This window comes from Tasmannia lanceolata, unplaced genomic scaffold, assembly GCF_043159265.1.
Source record: "Tasmannia lanceolata isolate RefF3 unplaced genomic scaffold, GAP_Taslan_0.1 ptg000015l, whole genome shotgun sequence".
Taxonomy (NCBI): Eukaryota; Viridiplantae; Streptophyta; class Magnoliopsida; order Canellales; family Winteraceae; genus Tasmannia; species Tasmannia lanceolata.
The window spans coordinates 17,327,545-17,341,793 of NW_027518692.1; the positions used below are offsets into that span (position 1 = coordinate 17,327,545).

Consider the following 14,249-nt stretch of genomic DNA (forward strand, 5'->3'; position numbering starts at 1 on the left):
TTTGAAAATCCAATGTTGCGCTTTGTTTTCCGCAGATCCGCACATCCGTACCACATCACGCCCCTACGATGTGAATTCCTACCTTTGGAAGCTCCTATGGCAGGTCCAAAATATTACTGCTGATTAGGGCGAGCTGATTACCAAGGGAGTTTTTAGAAGTGAATTTTTATTCAATATGTGTTGGTTCAATTATTAAAACCATTACAAAACATACAATCTCATAAGCAACGAATCATACCAAAAACACAATCTTACAAAATAAATCAAAGTAGCATACATCTCCTAGACAACAAATAACAACAAAAATTACACCAGAAATTACAACATTGAATCTAACAAAAGTTCCCTCTCGGAGGACTTATGTTGGCACGCACTGAAGCTGATCCATTGAAGTTAAGGGTACGACTCGGGTCAATTTTTGGGAATTCGGGTTGAGCTTGTACCACAAAATGCATTATGGGTCAGTTGATTCCAATTCATTTTTTAACAAAAAGCTCAACGCGACCCGAACCATTTGCACCCATAATTTAAGTTCATACCTCAATTGAAGGGAACGGATACAAGCGACCAACGGGAACACACACCAAGGGTTGTACCCTTGGTAGTGTCAACCCAGGTCCCTCTGTCATGTCCACCGTACCCTTCCCTTCGCCATCGCCGGCCTTCCACGTAAAGCATTGAATCATGATGGCCAGTGCTGTATGCACAACTTGTAGTGCTAGAGTTGCACCGGGGCATCCTCTCCGTCCACTCCCAAATGGCAAGAGATGGTAATGTTGCCCCCTAAGATCGATCGGATTCCGGCCATTCTCATCAGACGGCATGAATCTCTCCGGACGGAACTTGAGGGGGTTATCCCAATATTTGGGGTCTCTTCCAATGGCCCACACATTGATGAAGAGCATACTTTTAGCAAGGATATCATATCCTCCTATCTTGCAATCTTGGCTACATTCTCGTAAACTTATGGGGCTAGCCGGGTGCAGTCTTAGAGTTTCCTTTATAATTGCCTGGACGTAAGGGAGATTGGGAATGTCCGATTCTTCGACTAGCCTACTTTTTCCTACTACGGAATCGATCTCTTTTCTTGCCTTCTCAAGCACAGTAGGATTGTTAATGAGCTCAGATAGTGCCCACTGGGGTGTAATGCTTGATGTATCAGTGCCTGCTACAAAAATATCCTGCAAAAAAAAAGTAATAAAATTAAATAATTTGTTTTTAAAAAAAGAAGATAACTATATTAAAAGAGAAATGATTACAGGTTCCTGCTACAAAAATATTCTGTAAAAAAATTAAAAAAGTAATAAAATTAAATAATTTGTTTTTAAAAAAGAAAGATAACTATATTAAAAGAGAAAAGATTACAGATGCAAGCATACATAGAATCCCTCGAGGTCCCTGTTTTGGCCAATCAATCAACAATAAATTATGGCCACGTTAGGTCCTTGCTTTGGCCAATCAATCAACAATAAATGTGGATTTCTCACATTTGCAGTTGAGATTTGGAAGTGGATTAGATCCTGAGATTTCCAAATCAGCTATAACAGTGAAAAAAATCTGATTTTCAAATCTGTTCTGCAAGACATAATTTGGAAATCAATATATTTGTGGCAATTACTTTCACCCTCGCTACTCCTCGACCTTGCTGCAGCAACAGCCAGACGTCCCTCCCTCCCTCCCTCTCTCCCTCCTCTCTCTCTCTCTCTCTCTCTCTCTCTCTCTCTCTCTCTCTCATACAGCATGAGCATGAGGATGATTGATGTTATTTGTATCCATAACTCAAATCCAAATCAAAATACAAAAACATGAGGTATCCAACCGGGGACTAAGGGAAATGATTTTAGATTTGTATATTGTGTCAGCATAGGAAGACCCAAAATGTACCATCCTAGGAACTGTGGATTTCTTGAGGGAAAGCTGAAAGCATGTATAGTAGGGAGAAATGCTTGAATTTAGTCCTTATAAAGTTTGGAAAGGAAATATATTTATAAAATTTCCTATTATTTTACACATGAAGAGATAACTTGAACCAGCACTATTCATTCCTCTAAATTAACCATAATCAAATCGTTTTCCTCGAGAAACTTGGAAAGAAATTTTTTTCCTCATAAATTTTTTTCTTGCAAGTTCATTTGAGTGGTACTGCCCTTGTTGGATCAAATATCAAGGACAGTAGTATTTCAGATAGAAGTCTTTTCAAGTAATTTAATGTTCTTAAAGATGAAAATGACAGAAGACAAGGGCTCGTGGGTGAGGGCCGTGAGGCTCTAAGGTGCAACCCCCTTTACATGTCAACCTCAAGTACTTAAAAGCCAGTGGTCCCACCCACGACACCAGGCTAGAACTGAATGATCTCTACTGACATCCACAAAAACTTACTAATCAGGGATTCGTGCTTTGCCGTTTTAGAATTTTAGGAAATCTCACCAAGTTTCTCCGACAGAAGTCTTCAATTTCTTACCCAATGTTCAGCTCATTGTCTTGTTTCACTCCAATGACCCATCAGATTAAAGGCATTGAACACCAAAGAGATTTACACAGTGGCTCCTACCTGTTGGTTGATGTAGAGTTACATATACACATATTGCTAAGTTGAGATTTTATATGGTGTAAGGGGTTAGAACAATACGGTACCCCTACCGCCCTTGATATTTGATCCAACAGCAGCTCACTTTTTGAGGAGCTGCTGTTGAATCAGATACCAAGTAGGGGTGGACATGGTTCCGGTTCGAACCGAGGAACCGAACCGAACCGGCACATATGGTTCGGTTCCGGTTATGATATCCTAGAACCGATGGAAATTCGGTTCGGTTCTGGGTTTGGGATCCCGGAACCGAAAACTGAACCGAGAACCAACCCTCACCTTAAAACCCAATGCCTCATAGCTTTATAAAATCACCCCACCCCCTTTTAATTCACCCCTCTTTAACGTGTTGCTTTGCCTTTAAAAATTTAATTCACCCCCCAAATTTGTGCTTGATTATTCCAAATTTGTGTATGTTTGTAGGTCATATATAATTTTTGCATTGTCCAAATTTGTGCAAATTTGTGCCTGATTATTCCAAATTCGTGCATGTTAGTCTTTGTAGTTCATATATAAACAGGACCGAACTGATTATAAATACGATTAGGCAAAATATCTATATTTGGTAAAGGTTGGGTAAACCCAGAACCGAACCGATTATATATGGTTCTGGTTCGGTTCGGTTCAGGTTCCAATTTCAGGGAACCGATTATATATGGTTCGGTTCTGGGTATACCCCAAAACCGAACCGAACCGAACCATGTCCATCCCTAATACCAAGGATGGTACTTCCACCGTACAAAGGCCTTATTGTTGTAAGCCCTTACACCATATAATTTCTCTGCTAAGTTTAGCAAAATGAGACTATTTGGGGGAAATGATATATTCACCCCTTTTTTTAACTTGAGACAGCTCCTCCTGGGTAAGTGAGAAGTCATAAATTAGCCTTTCACTATTTTGTGAAGGGCCGAGGTTAAAGCAGGAACTGATATAAAAAAACATGGATTTGATGCGGAGCGCGGCCAAGAAAAATCCTTGTTGACTCGGCGTGGACTTGGCCAAGAACTCGGTTGACACGGTTGACACGGTCATAACTCGGGAGAGTCAAAGGAGTTTACTGACTATATGGGCCAAAACGCGGAATGTAGATGTGGTGCAACGCGGAACGCGGCCGACGTAAAAAGGAGTCGACTCGAGCGAGTTCCTTGTCGAGTAATGGAGTTTTTAAACATTGATATAAACAGTTAAAACACAGTCATATTTTTTAGGCCCTGTTTGTTTGAGATTATGACAACCGATATTATGTCAACGGGCCTTATATGTAAGCTGGGATTGAACCCTAGGTTGAAAAACAAAGCTTTAATTTATTATTGAGCCAGTGGCTCAATCCTGAAAACGATCATGTTTTGATAATGAACTGAAGTCACGTAGCTCTCCAAGACTGGTGAGAGCTTTTTGAGAACAGTAATCCGCCCCTTGAAACGTATAACACAGTTACACAAAATAACTTTGGCTCCTTATCAATACATGGTCGTGTAGCCTTGAAAAACAGACAAACTATAAGTTGTTAGGATAGGATGATTGGGCATAAGAGATCAAAAGCACGGCCTATCAAGTGAACGGTTCAGATCAATAAAGATAGAGGAGCATTAATTTTGTGAGAAGGATTAGTTTTACCATGATGAAAGCTTTAATGTCTTCCCTCCTCAATTTTATCTCGGCATTTTCATCTTCAGATATGTCCAGCAATATATCCAAAAAATCCTTCACTCCATCTCCACCCATCTCCTTCTTCATCCTCTTCTTCTTCCTCGCTTCTTCATGTTCTTTTATAATCCTCTCCATAATTGTATCAAACCTGTTATGCACGTCATTAAGCCTCTTCCCAATCCCCTGCACGTCAAATTTATGAAAAATCCCAAGATAATCCGCCAAATTAAACGTCCCCACAAGGTTCGCCACCGCCTGGACCACTATCCGAACCTCATCAGCCTCGCCTTCCGTATCAGAACACCTCTTACTCATCGCCATCCTCGAAACCACGTTGCTCGTCAGCTTTACGAGCTCTCGTGTGAGATTTACCTGTTCAAGCATAAATGATTAAATAACACGAACTCTAACAGCTTAAGCTTTTGGAGTAATTGGTAGTTTCACATGCTATCAGAGTTCAAAACCCAACAACTCCTTAGTATTAAAAAAATTCTGTGTACGGCCAACCCCATAAAAGAGTAACAAAACTTGGCTTCAGTTTGGAGGAAGTTCCTCCAGAACCCACGCTAATAGTATAATAGCAAGGGATGTGGAAATATCAAATCCTTTTCAAAATAAAAAGTAGCCATGGATTTGATATTTCCACACCCCCTGTTATTAGAGGGTGCTGAAGGGACTTCCTCCAAACTGTTCGTGCGGGCTACACGTGAGGGGGAGTGTTGAAGTATAAAAGATTAAATAACACCAACTTTAATAATTTAAGCTTTTGGAGTAATTGGTTGTTAGACATTACAGTTTCTTGGGCTTTCGATTTTTCTAGTAAGAGCTTCACAAAGGATCGCATTTCTTCTCGCCGAACGGGTTCAAACTGGTCGATGGTCCGGCCACCGAGAAGCTCGGACACACAGAGCTTCTTCATGAACTTCCAGTAAGGACCGTAAGGGGCGAAGGCGAAGCCATAGGTGCCGTAGGTTAGGTGACCCACAGCGATGTTTTGGGGGCGGGAGGAGAAGGCGAGCTCATGGGTTTTGAGGAATTCTTTGGCGGTTTCAGGCGAGGAGGCGACAATGCAGGGGACGGAGCCGAGGCGGAGCGAGATCAAAGGGCCGTAGCGTTTGGAGAGTTTCACTACAAGAAAAAGGACATTCAGCGACGTTCACGACCGTCGGTAAAAACCCGTAAAAACGTCGCTTTACGTAACACCGACGGTTTGTCGTAGCGTCGGTAATTTCACCGTGACTAAACCCTTTTACCGACGTTTTTTAATAACCGTCGGTGTATGGATTTATACCGACGTTTCAAAGCGTCGGTAAAGGGACAGAAAAATTTGCCTCGGGAGAAACATTCACCGACGGTTGATGGAACCGTCGGTAAATGTATTTTACACCGGCGGTCTTGAGCGTCGCTAAATGGCGGTAAATGGCATTGGGTGGACTTTTCCCGCCGACGCGCATTTCGTACCGTCGGTATTTATGACATTTACCGACGGTTATAACCGTCGGTAAAAGTTATAGAGGCATATAGTTTTTAGATTTACCGACGGTTTTATGACCGCCGGTGAATAGTTATTTTTTTTTATATATAAACAAAGCAACAAATTGGGGGACTTAGAACCTGTATAAATCCTGTACCCATTAGAAAATAACATGAATCTGTTGGCATCTAAACAAGAGAAAAATAAGGCATCCAAAGTCATCAAACAAATCATTTCCATGTAAAATTAACCAAAACATTTACCCATTAGAAAGTAACATGTACATATATATATTGGCATCCAAACAACATTAAAAAAGGCATCCAGAGTCATCAAACAAACCATTTCCTTCACTACAACAAAACAAAACGAGAAAGCAACGAATCCGGTAGCCCGATATTCTTTGTCGGAGTCAGTGAACGATCATACTGCATATGTCATAGCCAACATATAATTAGGTTATTAAATATATTATATTCTCTTCCTGAGAAGAACAAAGTAATAATCATATTATATAGTCATATGACAAAGCTGGAGTTAAATGAATGGTTATAGGAGAGCCCAATTCAAACACACAAATAACAACTTACGGTCCCATATATTGGATTTGCAGCAGCCACTACACTGCATCTAGCGTTTAGTGAAGCGTGAATACTGGCTTTGGCAATTGTTACTGTCTGTTGCTCCATAACTTCATGTATGGCAACACGGTCTATATCATTCATCTTGTCAAAACTCATCGATACAAACAACACCTCGATCGGCAAGAACCATTGCACCGGCTTCTAGCCTCCTTTCACCTGATCATACAAGTCCCCTGAGAAACCCAACAAAAATTGCAAGATAATAATAACCTACAGAACCCATTAGGGAGTGGTGCATTACCAGTTTCTTGGTCAGAGGTAACAGCAGCTGTTAAACCAACACCTGAGGAACCACGACCTGTGGTTGATATAGCCAAAGGGGCAATATTCATAATTGCTCTTAAGAGTTGCGATTTGGCAACTGAAGGGTCCCCAACCATCATCATATTTATGTCCCTAGAGATAAGAGAAATTAAACGGTAAAAGATTTTAATAGCAGGTAAGATGGGATCATTGTGATACAAGAGAGAAAAGAATTCTTACCCTCTTAGATGGGTCCCATTTTTTAAGTTCTTTTCCATGCCACCAAGCATCAATAGAACCACTGCTTTCTTTATCCATGAATGCCCATAAATAGATGGTGCAAGTGAATTGCCAAGCAAATCAAATGTGTCATCTCTCTCTGCTATTTTTCTGATGTTCTTTATGTCTTCAGCAGTGTAAATTGGTGCATTTGCCTCTTTATTGAGCAGAGAGACATTATTGGCTATAAGCACAGTCCTATGATACAAAATCACGATTTAAATAAGAAAAATTAACTTTGCTATAAAGAGGCTATGAAAAGAACCAACAAAATTCAAATAAAGCAACCTGAATACTCCATTCACACTGCCCTTGCTTTTCCCCGGAAGAGCTTTATATACCCCCACAATGGCTACACGATCTCCAGGTTTGCAAGAATCAACAAGGTCATCCTCTACAATGACATCCACTGTTCTTGGAAGCTAACCCGGGGCGGAATTCTCAGGCACTTCTTGCATGGATAGTGTTTGGTGGTCCTTGTACTTGCACAATCCATATTCAGTAACCAACAAGTTGCCATTGTCATCCTGGCCCGTTATTCAATCGTTGAGATACTATTGTCTTGGAAAAAAGATACATGTTGTTGCTTAACATATAAGAACATTAACAATTGCATATCATGTTATGGCATAAAGAAACCCAACATTACCCTTGTAGGATACACAGACCCTGTGGGAAAACCCATATTTGATGTAATGTCCCGATATTCACGGGTTGTGAAGGATCCTGTTGTAGGGCAGTAATGAACACTTTTTACAACCTTCGGCCTTACGAGAGAGCCTTCAAAAGTAAAAAAAAATGAATGTCGTATTAGCTACACAAGCAAGATACTCAGGGTAAGCCATTCACTAAAACCTTTTGAAGCTTTATCAAAATCAACAATAGATGTGTATAAGAATTGCAACACAGACTCAAACATTGAGTCTATGCTTACAAGTATGAATGCCATTGTTGATGCACCAATTAGTCAAAACCCAGAAACACCATAATTATATGCACGTATCACAGAAGCCCTGCTAGAGCCTTGTGCACTGGACCGCCCTTATCAGAGAACCTAGCAGAAACAAGCAGAAGATTGTGGCCCTTAATTAAGATTTCAAAAGATTTTAAAACACGATTCAGCACTATATAGGATGAATTCTATGATACAATTTATGCATGTAGAAAACCCAATTTATGCCAAACTTTTCAATTCACTGCAACATGAACTATCAAAAGCCTCAGAACCCACAAAAACCCCATCATACAAAACAATAAAATCCCAAAAAATATAAAAACAAAAAAGCAAATTAAACAGAATAGAAAACAAGGAGAGTTATGGAGTTTCACCTTTTTTTTCCTGCTGCAATTGATCCGTGAGTTATGGATCTGTTCTGTTCAGAAACAGAATTTGTATCCTACCCATTCGATGTGTTCAAAGCCCACAACAATTCAGTTTCCAACTTGGCAAATGTGACATTTCTTATATTTCTCCGATGTTTATGGGTCTAGCCATCAAGCTTTGGTTCAAGTCAGCTCTCCTCTGTTTACTTTTAGAATGAAAAGGGTCATACTGGTGATCAATTTCAAAGTTTATTTAAATCAATCAGTCAAACAAAAATCAAAATTCAGAAGGATAAATATACTACTCGCCTTTTTGCCAAATCACATTATCCATAGCAATGACTCAACTGAACTTAACTGACCTTCACATAGACTAAATTTGCATTGACACAGAGAGCAAGGTTACTAGGAAGAGTCCATGGTGTGGTTGTCCAGGCCACTAGAGCTGCATTATGTGGATCGCCAACTATTGGAAAGGACGCCATGATTGGAGGGTCAGATACATCCTATGAGATTTGAAAAGGTTAGAGATAAAGGGGGAAATGCTTCGGTACAAAATATTGGGAGCTCTAATAGAGGGTTGCAGTGAACATCAAGAAAATCTTCATAATTACCTTATAGTTCAACCCAGCCTCAAAATTTGCAAGTGGGGTTTTAAGGCTGGTGCTGTATGGCATAACCTGCAAAAGAAAATCAAAATTCACGTTCTTCAAAACCAGTAAATACCCATATATGAAGAACCAGATCATAAAGATAAACTCAAACAGTACTTGCCAGTGAAAGAGTAGAATTCACAGTTTATAGTGCTGTATCAGGCAATTGATAAAAAAAAAAATGTATGTCGCTGAAAAACTGGGCAATGTGATGAGCAATTGAGATGCGCAAGATGCATTAAAAGCAGGGAGTTTGTAGGCACAATATGATATTAGTCACCAGAATTGTACCCTTTTTGGCCGTATGGATACAAGGATTTTGTAATCTAGGATTGTAAAATCCTGAATTTTACAAGCTAAAACCTGGAATTTATAAGCTAAAACCTGGAATGTCCATTTTCAGGATTGTAAAATCTAGGTTTCAGCTTATAAAATCTAGGTTTTAACTTATAAAATTTAGGTTTTAGCTTATAAAATTCAGGTTTTAGCTTGTAAAACCTAGGATTTTACAATATCCTGGATTACAAAATCAATGTATCCAAGCGAATGGAATTAATGCCCTTGGTTCACAGCTTGTTTGGCATACAAACTGACATTAATACAAATTCAAAATGTGACTAGCAACTATTTAATCATGGGCTCACTAATTAGAGTATTTGATTGGCTGATGAAACATGGCAAAGAGCACACACTCAACGGGTGTTTAGGTGGGTAAATAGGGTGTTTACAACTTGAATAAAAGTGGTCTTCATTGACAGCTTCCATGGCAATTGAATGGCATGAATTTCAGGTCTATTTGAAAGCTTTCTTAACCAAAGAAAAAAACACCTGATGGGACACAAAATAGGGCAGATTGAGTATGGATCTTTCACAAGATCTGGACAACAATTTGGGGAATTAAAAAAAATACTCACTGTTGGAACTCCAAGGCATGTAATAACAACACAACAATAACAATAATAAATAAAAGCCTAGATGGAAAAAAATCAAACAAAAGCAAAGCCCTAGGGCAAGGAGAAATATAAAATAGGAAGAAATCATGAACCTCCAGATGCACTTCCTGCTATCACACAAACTCAAATCATAAATAAATATAAAATATGAAAAAATGGGAAGATAAAAGGAGTAAATCCTTTATACAAATTCTTAGGGCTTCAACGCAAACTCTCCGGAGTCTACAAATACCAGAAACTGGGAAATAAAAATCAATGAAAAAAAAATTTACATGGGTTATGTGCTAACAAAATGGATAAACCGAAGCGCACCTTTCACATGATTGCCGATGTGGGTTTCAAAAAGAAGAATAGGGAAAACAAATGCACAGAAACCCAATAAGCAGAAAGTAAATGATCTATGAAAAAAGCCCAAAAACAGGGAGAGGTTGAAAAAAAAATATGTAGAGAACGTACTTACCCTAACAGGCGATTGGATAGAGCTGGAGAGCTACTTTGAGATGATTGTCAATTTTCCTCTTATTGTTTGTGGCTGCTATATGATATGCCCTACCCGTTTCAGATCAAGGGTTAGGACCATATATTCTATGAAGATGATTTGGAGAGGATGGAGATTATGGTTTTTTCTCCACGGAGATTAGGCTTTTTTTTGCACGAAAGGGTTTCGATTTAGAAGGGCGAAAATTGGTTTTTCTAGAGGATTTCTTGCCGAGACAAGGGAGAGAACGTTTTAGAAAGAGCGGGGTGGGAAAAGCTAGGGCGCGAGTTTATCTTTTAACACGTCACCGACGTTTGGGAAAAAAAGCCGGTAATTCTAATAATCAGAGACGGTCGTGAACGTCATAAAAAAAGGAAAGCATGTATCCAATTAATTACCGACGTTTAACATATAAAACATCGGTAAATAATTACTTTTATTGACGTTCCTTAAACGTCGGTAAAGAAATACTACGCATGTTTTGGGCGGGATAAGTTACTCCCCGCGGGAACAATCCTTCACCGTCGGTAGTTTTACAAACATCGGTATATATATAATATTAGTGGCGTTTTTTGTGAACGTCGCTAAAAGAACGTCGCTGAATGTCTTTTTTCTTGTAGTGTTTGTAGAAGGCTTGGTGGGGCAAAGGGCCTAGGAGGTGTAGGTGGCCTAGAATTGGTAGGGCCATTGGGCTCGGCGGGAGGCGGACCTTGGTTTGAGATTTGAGGAACAAGGTTCGGACCAGGAGAGCAGTGACTAGAAAGACGAGGAATAGGGTGGCGTAGGACTGAAGGTCAGCCATCGTTGGTGAACGTAGAGGAAATGTGGAAGGTTTGAGAAGAGAAGAATGGGAGTGATATGCTGTTATTTGGGTCTATTTATAACAGCTTTTGGGGGTGATCAAACTGTCCTACTTAAAAAAGAAAATAAATATGCCGCAATCTGCAAAAATATGCCTAGACTAGAACTTTTTTTTTTTAACCGGAAAGATGACGATCGTGGGGCGGATCGGCAAATTTATATAAATTAAAGTTGGGACCATATGAGAGGAGGGAAAACCTCCTAGCCATCAATACAGGAAGCCGAAGCCCTAGAAAGAGAGTAAAGAGGGGTCGACCATACTATTCTGGTGAACTTAATGTTCTTGACTAGAACATGTGAAATGATATTTTCACCCCTTTTCTTAGAATTTCCACCTTTACCGACAAAGTGCCATGCCTTCCCTAGGCGTACTTAATTGGGCAACCATGTTTATATATACGTAAACAAGAATTACAATCAAACCTAATAAAGCATTGACGATGGCTTTACATGAGTTTTTATATTGGTTTGTTGCCCTTGATATTTAATCCAACTACAGCCAATTTTATAAGTCGCAGTGGTCGGATAAAAAATGAAGGGCGGTGCCTATGTCATACACATATCCTCACTATATATAAGAAAGTTGCATTTTGCTGGGGTTACCAGAGTATATTTACTGGCGGTCAAAATAACCCACCAGGAAAGTTGGGTTTTAGCGGCAGTTTTAAAAACTGCCGGGATAAGCATTATTTACTCTATCATATAGGTTTATGTTTACCCATTTTCACACTAATTTTCTAATATATATCTATAGCTTTAAAGCAATATGATAAATAGCTATTTGTTTTCTCTTTTTCGTAAAATAGTATATGTATAATGATATTTCCACCCGTTTACCCAGCATTTTCACTAATTTTCTAGTAAGCAGTCCATTTGCACGTTACCATTTGGATGGCCAGGATCGTTCGATCAAGGATACCTCAATTTGTCCATCACCACGAATCTGTGCTTCTCTTCTGATCACTAAGGGTGAGCCCATGTATGGAGGTTAGAATTGGGTCTTAATATATTGTATGTGCTATGGCCGAAGATGTTTTAATTAGCCTTCATTAGAGAAAAACCATGTTTGAGAGAAGTGAGAGGGTAATTCTGATTGATTATTCTAGAGTGTATTCGTCATTGTAATTAACTCTAGTGTGTATTTTTGTAGTTCAAATTCAGAAACTTGGACTTAATTTTGTATTGCTTCCCTACTAAAAGGATTAAACCCCCCGTTTTCTTTTTTCTTTTTCCTTTACCTTTTTTGTAACACCCCCCTTATTTTAGGTTTCATTTCACAATATTTTGTAACAACCAGAAGAGAGAATGGGCCAAACCTAACAATCAACTTATGGGCCAAACCTAACAATCAACTTATGGGCCCCACCGTGGGGAAAGGAGTAACGTAGACCGTTGATCTCGTAGAACATCATGAGACAACATATATGATCTTGGCCCCACATTGAATGAACTTGGATAATCCAATCAAGGTGGGGTAGGATTGTTCTTCCCACACCTTACTTGCATTAGAAAATGAAATAAAAATTATAATTGGATTGCAAGCCTGAAAGTAACAAACATAAATATAAGTTTTTCAGCTTTTGGTTAACTCATTTTTTGCGGAATTATTTTTCTAAAATTGAAAAAATGAATAATTTCAATAGGGGTAAGATTGTTCTTGAAAGAGGAGGCTGAGATTTCAATTAAAAAGATTTTGAGTCTGTTGATCGTGACATTAAACAAATTAAGCAAGCTATGGAGGTTGGTATAAGACTTAAAAGAGGCGTCCTCCAATCACAACATATATTTGACAAGGCATTTAAAATATTTATGAGTTATGACTACTCTTTTACACTAGATGGGGTTGTCCCAAGTTAAAAAAGGGGGTGAATATCACTTCCCTTCTAAAAAAGAGTTATGACTACTCTTTTACACTAACGGTATGCCCACAAATAGGACATTGGCATGATGAATACTAAACATCCGACCTCCAGGAAAGCCAAAATATCATTTCATGGGATACACAATATTTCGTAACAATAAGAAGAGAGAATGGGTATCCCAACTCCCACCCTACTTACCAAGTGAGAACGCTGGGACACCAGTCAAGGTCAAACCTAACAATCAACTCATGGGTCCCACCGGGGGTAGGTGTGAAGGAGGAGTAATGTTAACATCATGAGACATTTATGATCCGGTCCCACGTTGAATGAACTTGGATGATCATCCAAATCAAGGTGGGGTAGGATTGTTCTACCCACACTTTCCACCCTTACTTGCATCATAACATGAAAGAAAAATTGAAATTGTAGACTTGAACATCTAATGGATCAAAATTCTTTGAATTACAAGCCTCAAACTAACAAACATAAATATAAGTTTTTCAACTTTTGGTTAACTCATTTTTGGTGGATTTTTTTTCTTCTAAAACTGAAAAAGGTGAATAATTTCAATAGGGGCAAGATTTTTCTTGAAGAGGAGGCTAAGATTTCAGTTAAAAAGATTTTTAGTCTGTTAATCATGATAATAAGAAAATATACAAGTTATTGAGGTCGATATAGGACTTAAAAGAAGCTTCCTATATTCTTGGTCGAAGGAATATACAAGTTATTGAGGTCGATATAGGACTTAAAAGAAGCTTCCTATATTCTTGGTCTAAGGTTTACCGAGACGTATAAAGAACAGAAGGTTAGGACTACCTTGGGTAAACTGTGGAAGTAAAATATTGACTAGATTGAATAAAAGAGGGTAAATGCCCTTTAGAAATAGAATCAGTATCTCCAGGACAACGTCTCCCTAACAATGTGATCCAACAAAGGCGGAATACTTGTTTTTCTGTTTCCAAGCTAAATCCATGATCAAACAAACTATCAATTCTTATAATGGCAACCCCCAAATGCTAGAAATACGGGACAAATGCAGATGAAAGAAAATCATCACTAAACTGACGATGTGGAAAAGGGGGAGACTGTACATATCCAAACCTTCGAAAATTCTCTAGTACAAACTTATTATAAGTGTTCTAATATAAAAAAATTGACTTTGCTTTTTAAAAGAGATTCCTCTCATTTGTACTTTTTCCACCCAAATTTAAAATTTTAAAATGTGCTCTCTTACCTCCCAAGAAA

General features: G+C 38.8%; 1 protein-coding gene and 1 pseudogene across 2 annotated transcripts; both read right to left on the reverse strand.

The window, feature by feature from the left end:
• Nucleotides 1-235: 235 nt before the first annotated feature.
• On the reverse strand, nt 236-11,233 carry LOC143892916 (cytochrome P450 93A3-like). Its single transcript, XM_077397833.1, has 5 exons — nt 10,916-11,233; nt 10,010-10,016; nt 5,028-5,362; nt 4,202-4,606; nt 236-1,181 (listed from the first exon to the last, which is right to left on the reverse strand). Exons 1-5 carry the CDS (start codon nt 11,081-11,083, stop codon nt 534-536), a joined length of 1,563 nt encoding a protein of 520 aa, XP_077253948.1. The 5' UTR covers nt 11,084-11,233; the 3' UTR covers nt 236-533.
• Nucleotides 5,942-7,823, reverse strand: LOC143845815 (DNA replication licensing factor MCM3 homolog 1-like; annotated as a pseudogene). Its single transcript, XR_013234536.1, has 7 exons — nt 7,730-7,823; nt 7,524-7,654; nt 7,163-7,401; nt 6,836-7,072; nt 6,594-6,748; nt 6,299-6,508; nt 5,942-6,136 (listed from the first exon to the last, which is right to left on the reverse strand). The product of XR_013234536.1 is annotated as a DNA replication licensing factor MCM3 homolog 1-like (transcript).
• Nucleotides 11,234-14,249: the final 3,016 nt, after the last annotated feature.

Bases quoted from the DNA above. Each gene is read 5' to 3' on its own strand.
- LOC143892916 (XM_077397833.1), bottom strand. From the start codon at position 11,083: ATGGCTGACCTTCAGTCCTACGCCACCCTATTCCTCGTCTTTCTAGTC. The intron at 4,607-5,027 runs GTAATGTCTAAC...ATGCTTGAACAG, and splicing joins AATCGAAAGCCCAAGAAACT to GTAAATCTCACACGAGAGCT. The intron at 1,182-4,201 runs GTAAAACTAATC...TTTTTTTTGCAG, and splicing joins ACATTAAAGCTTTCATCATG to GATATTTTTGTAGCAGGCAC.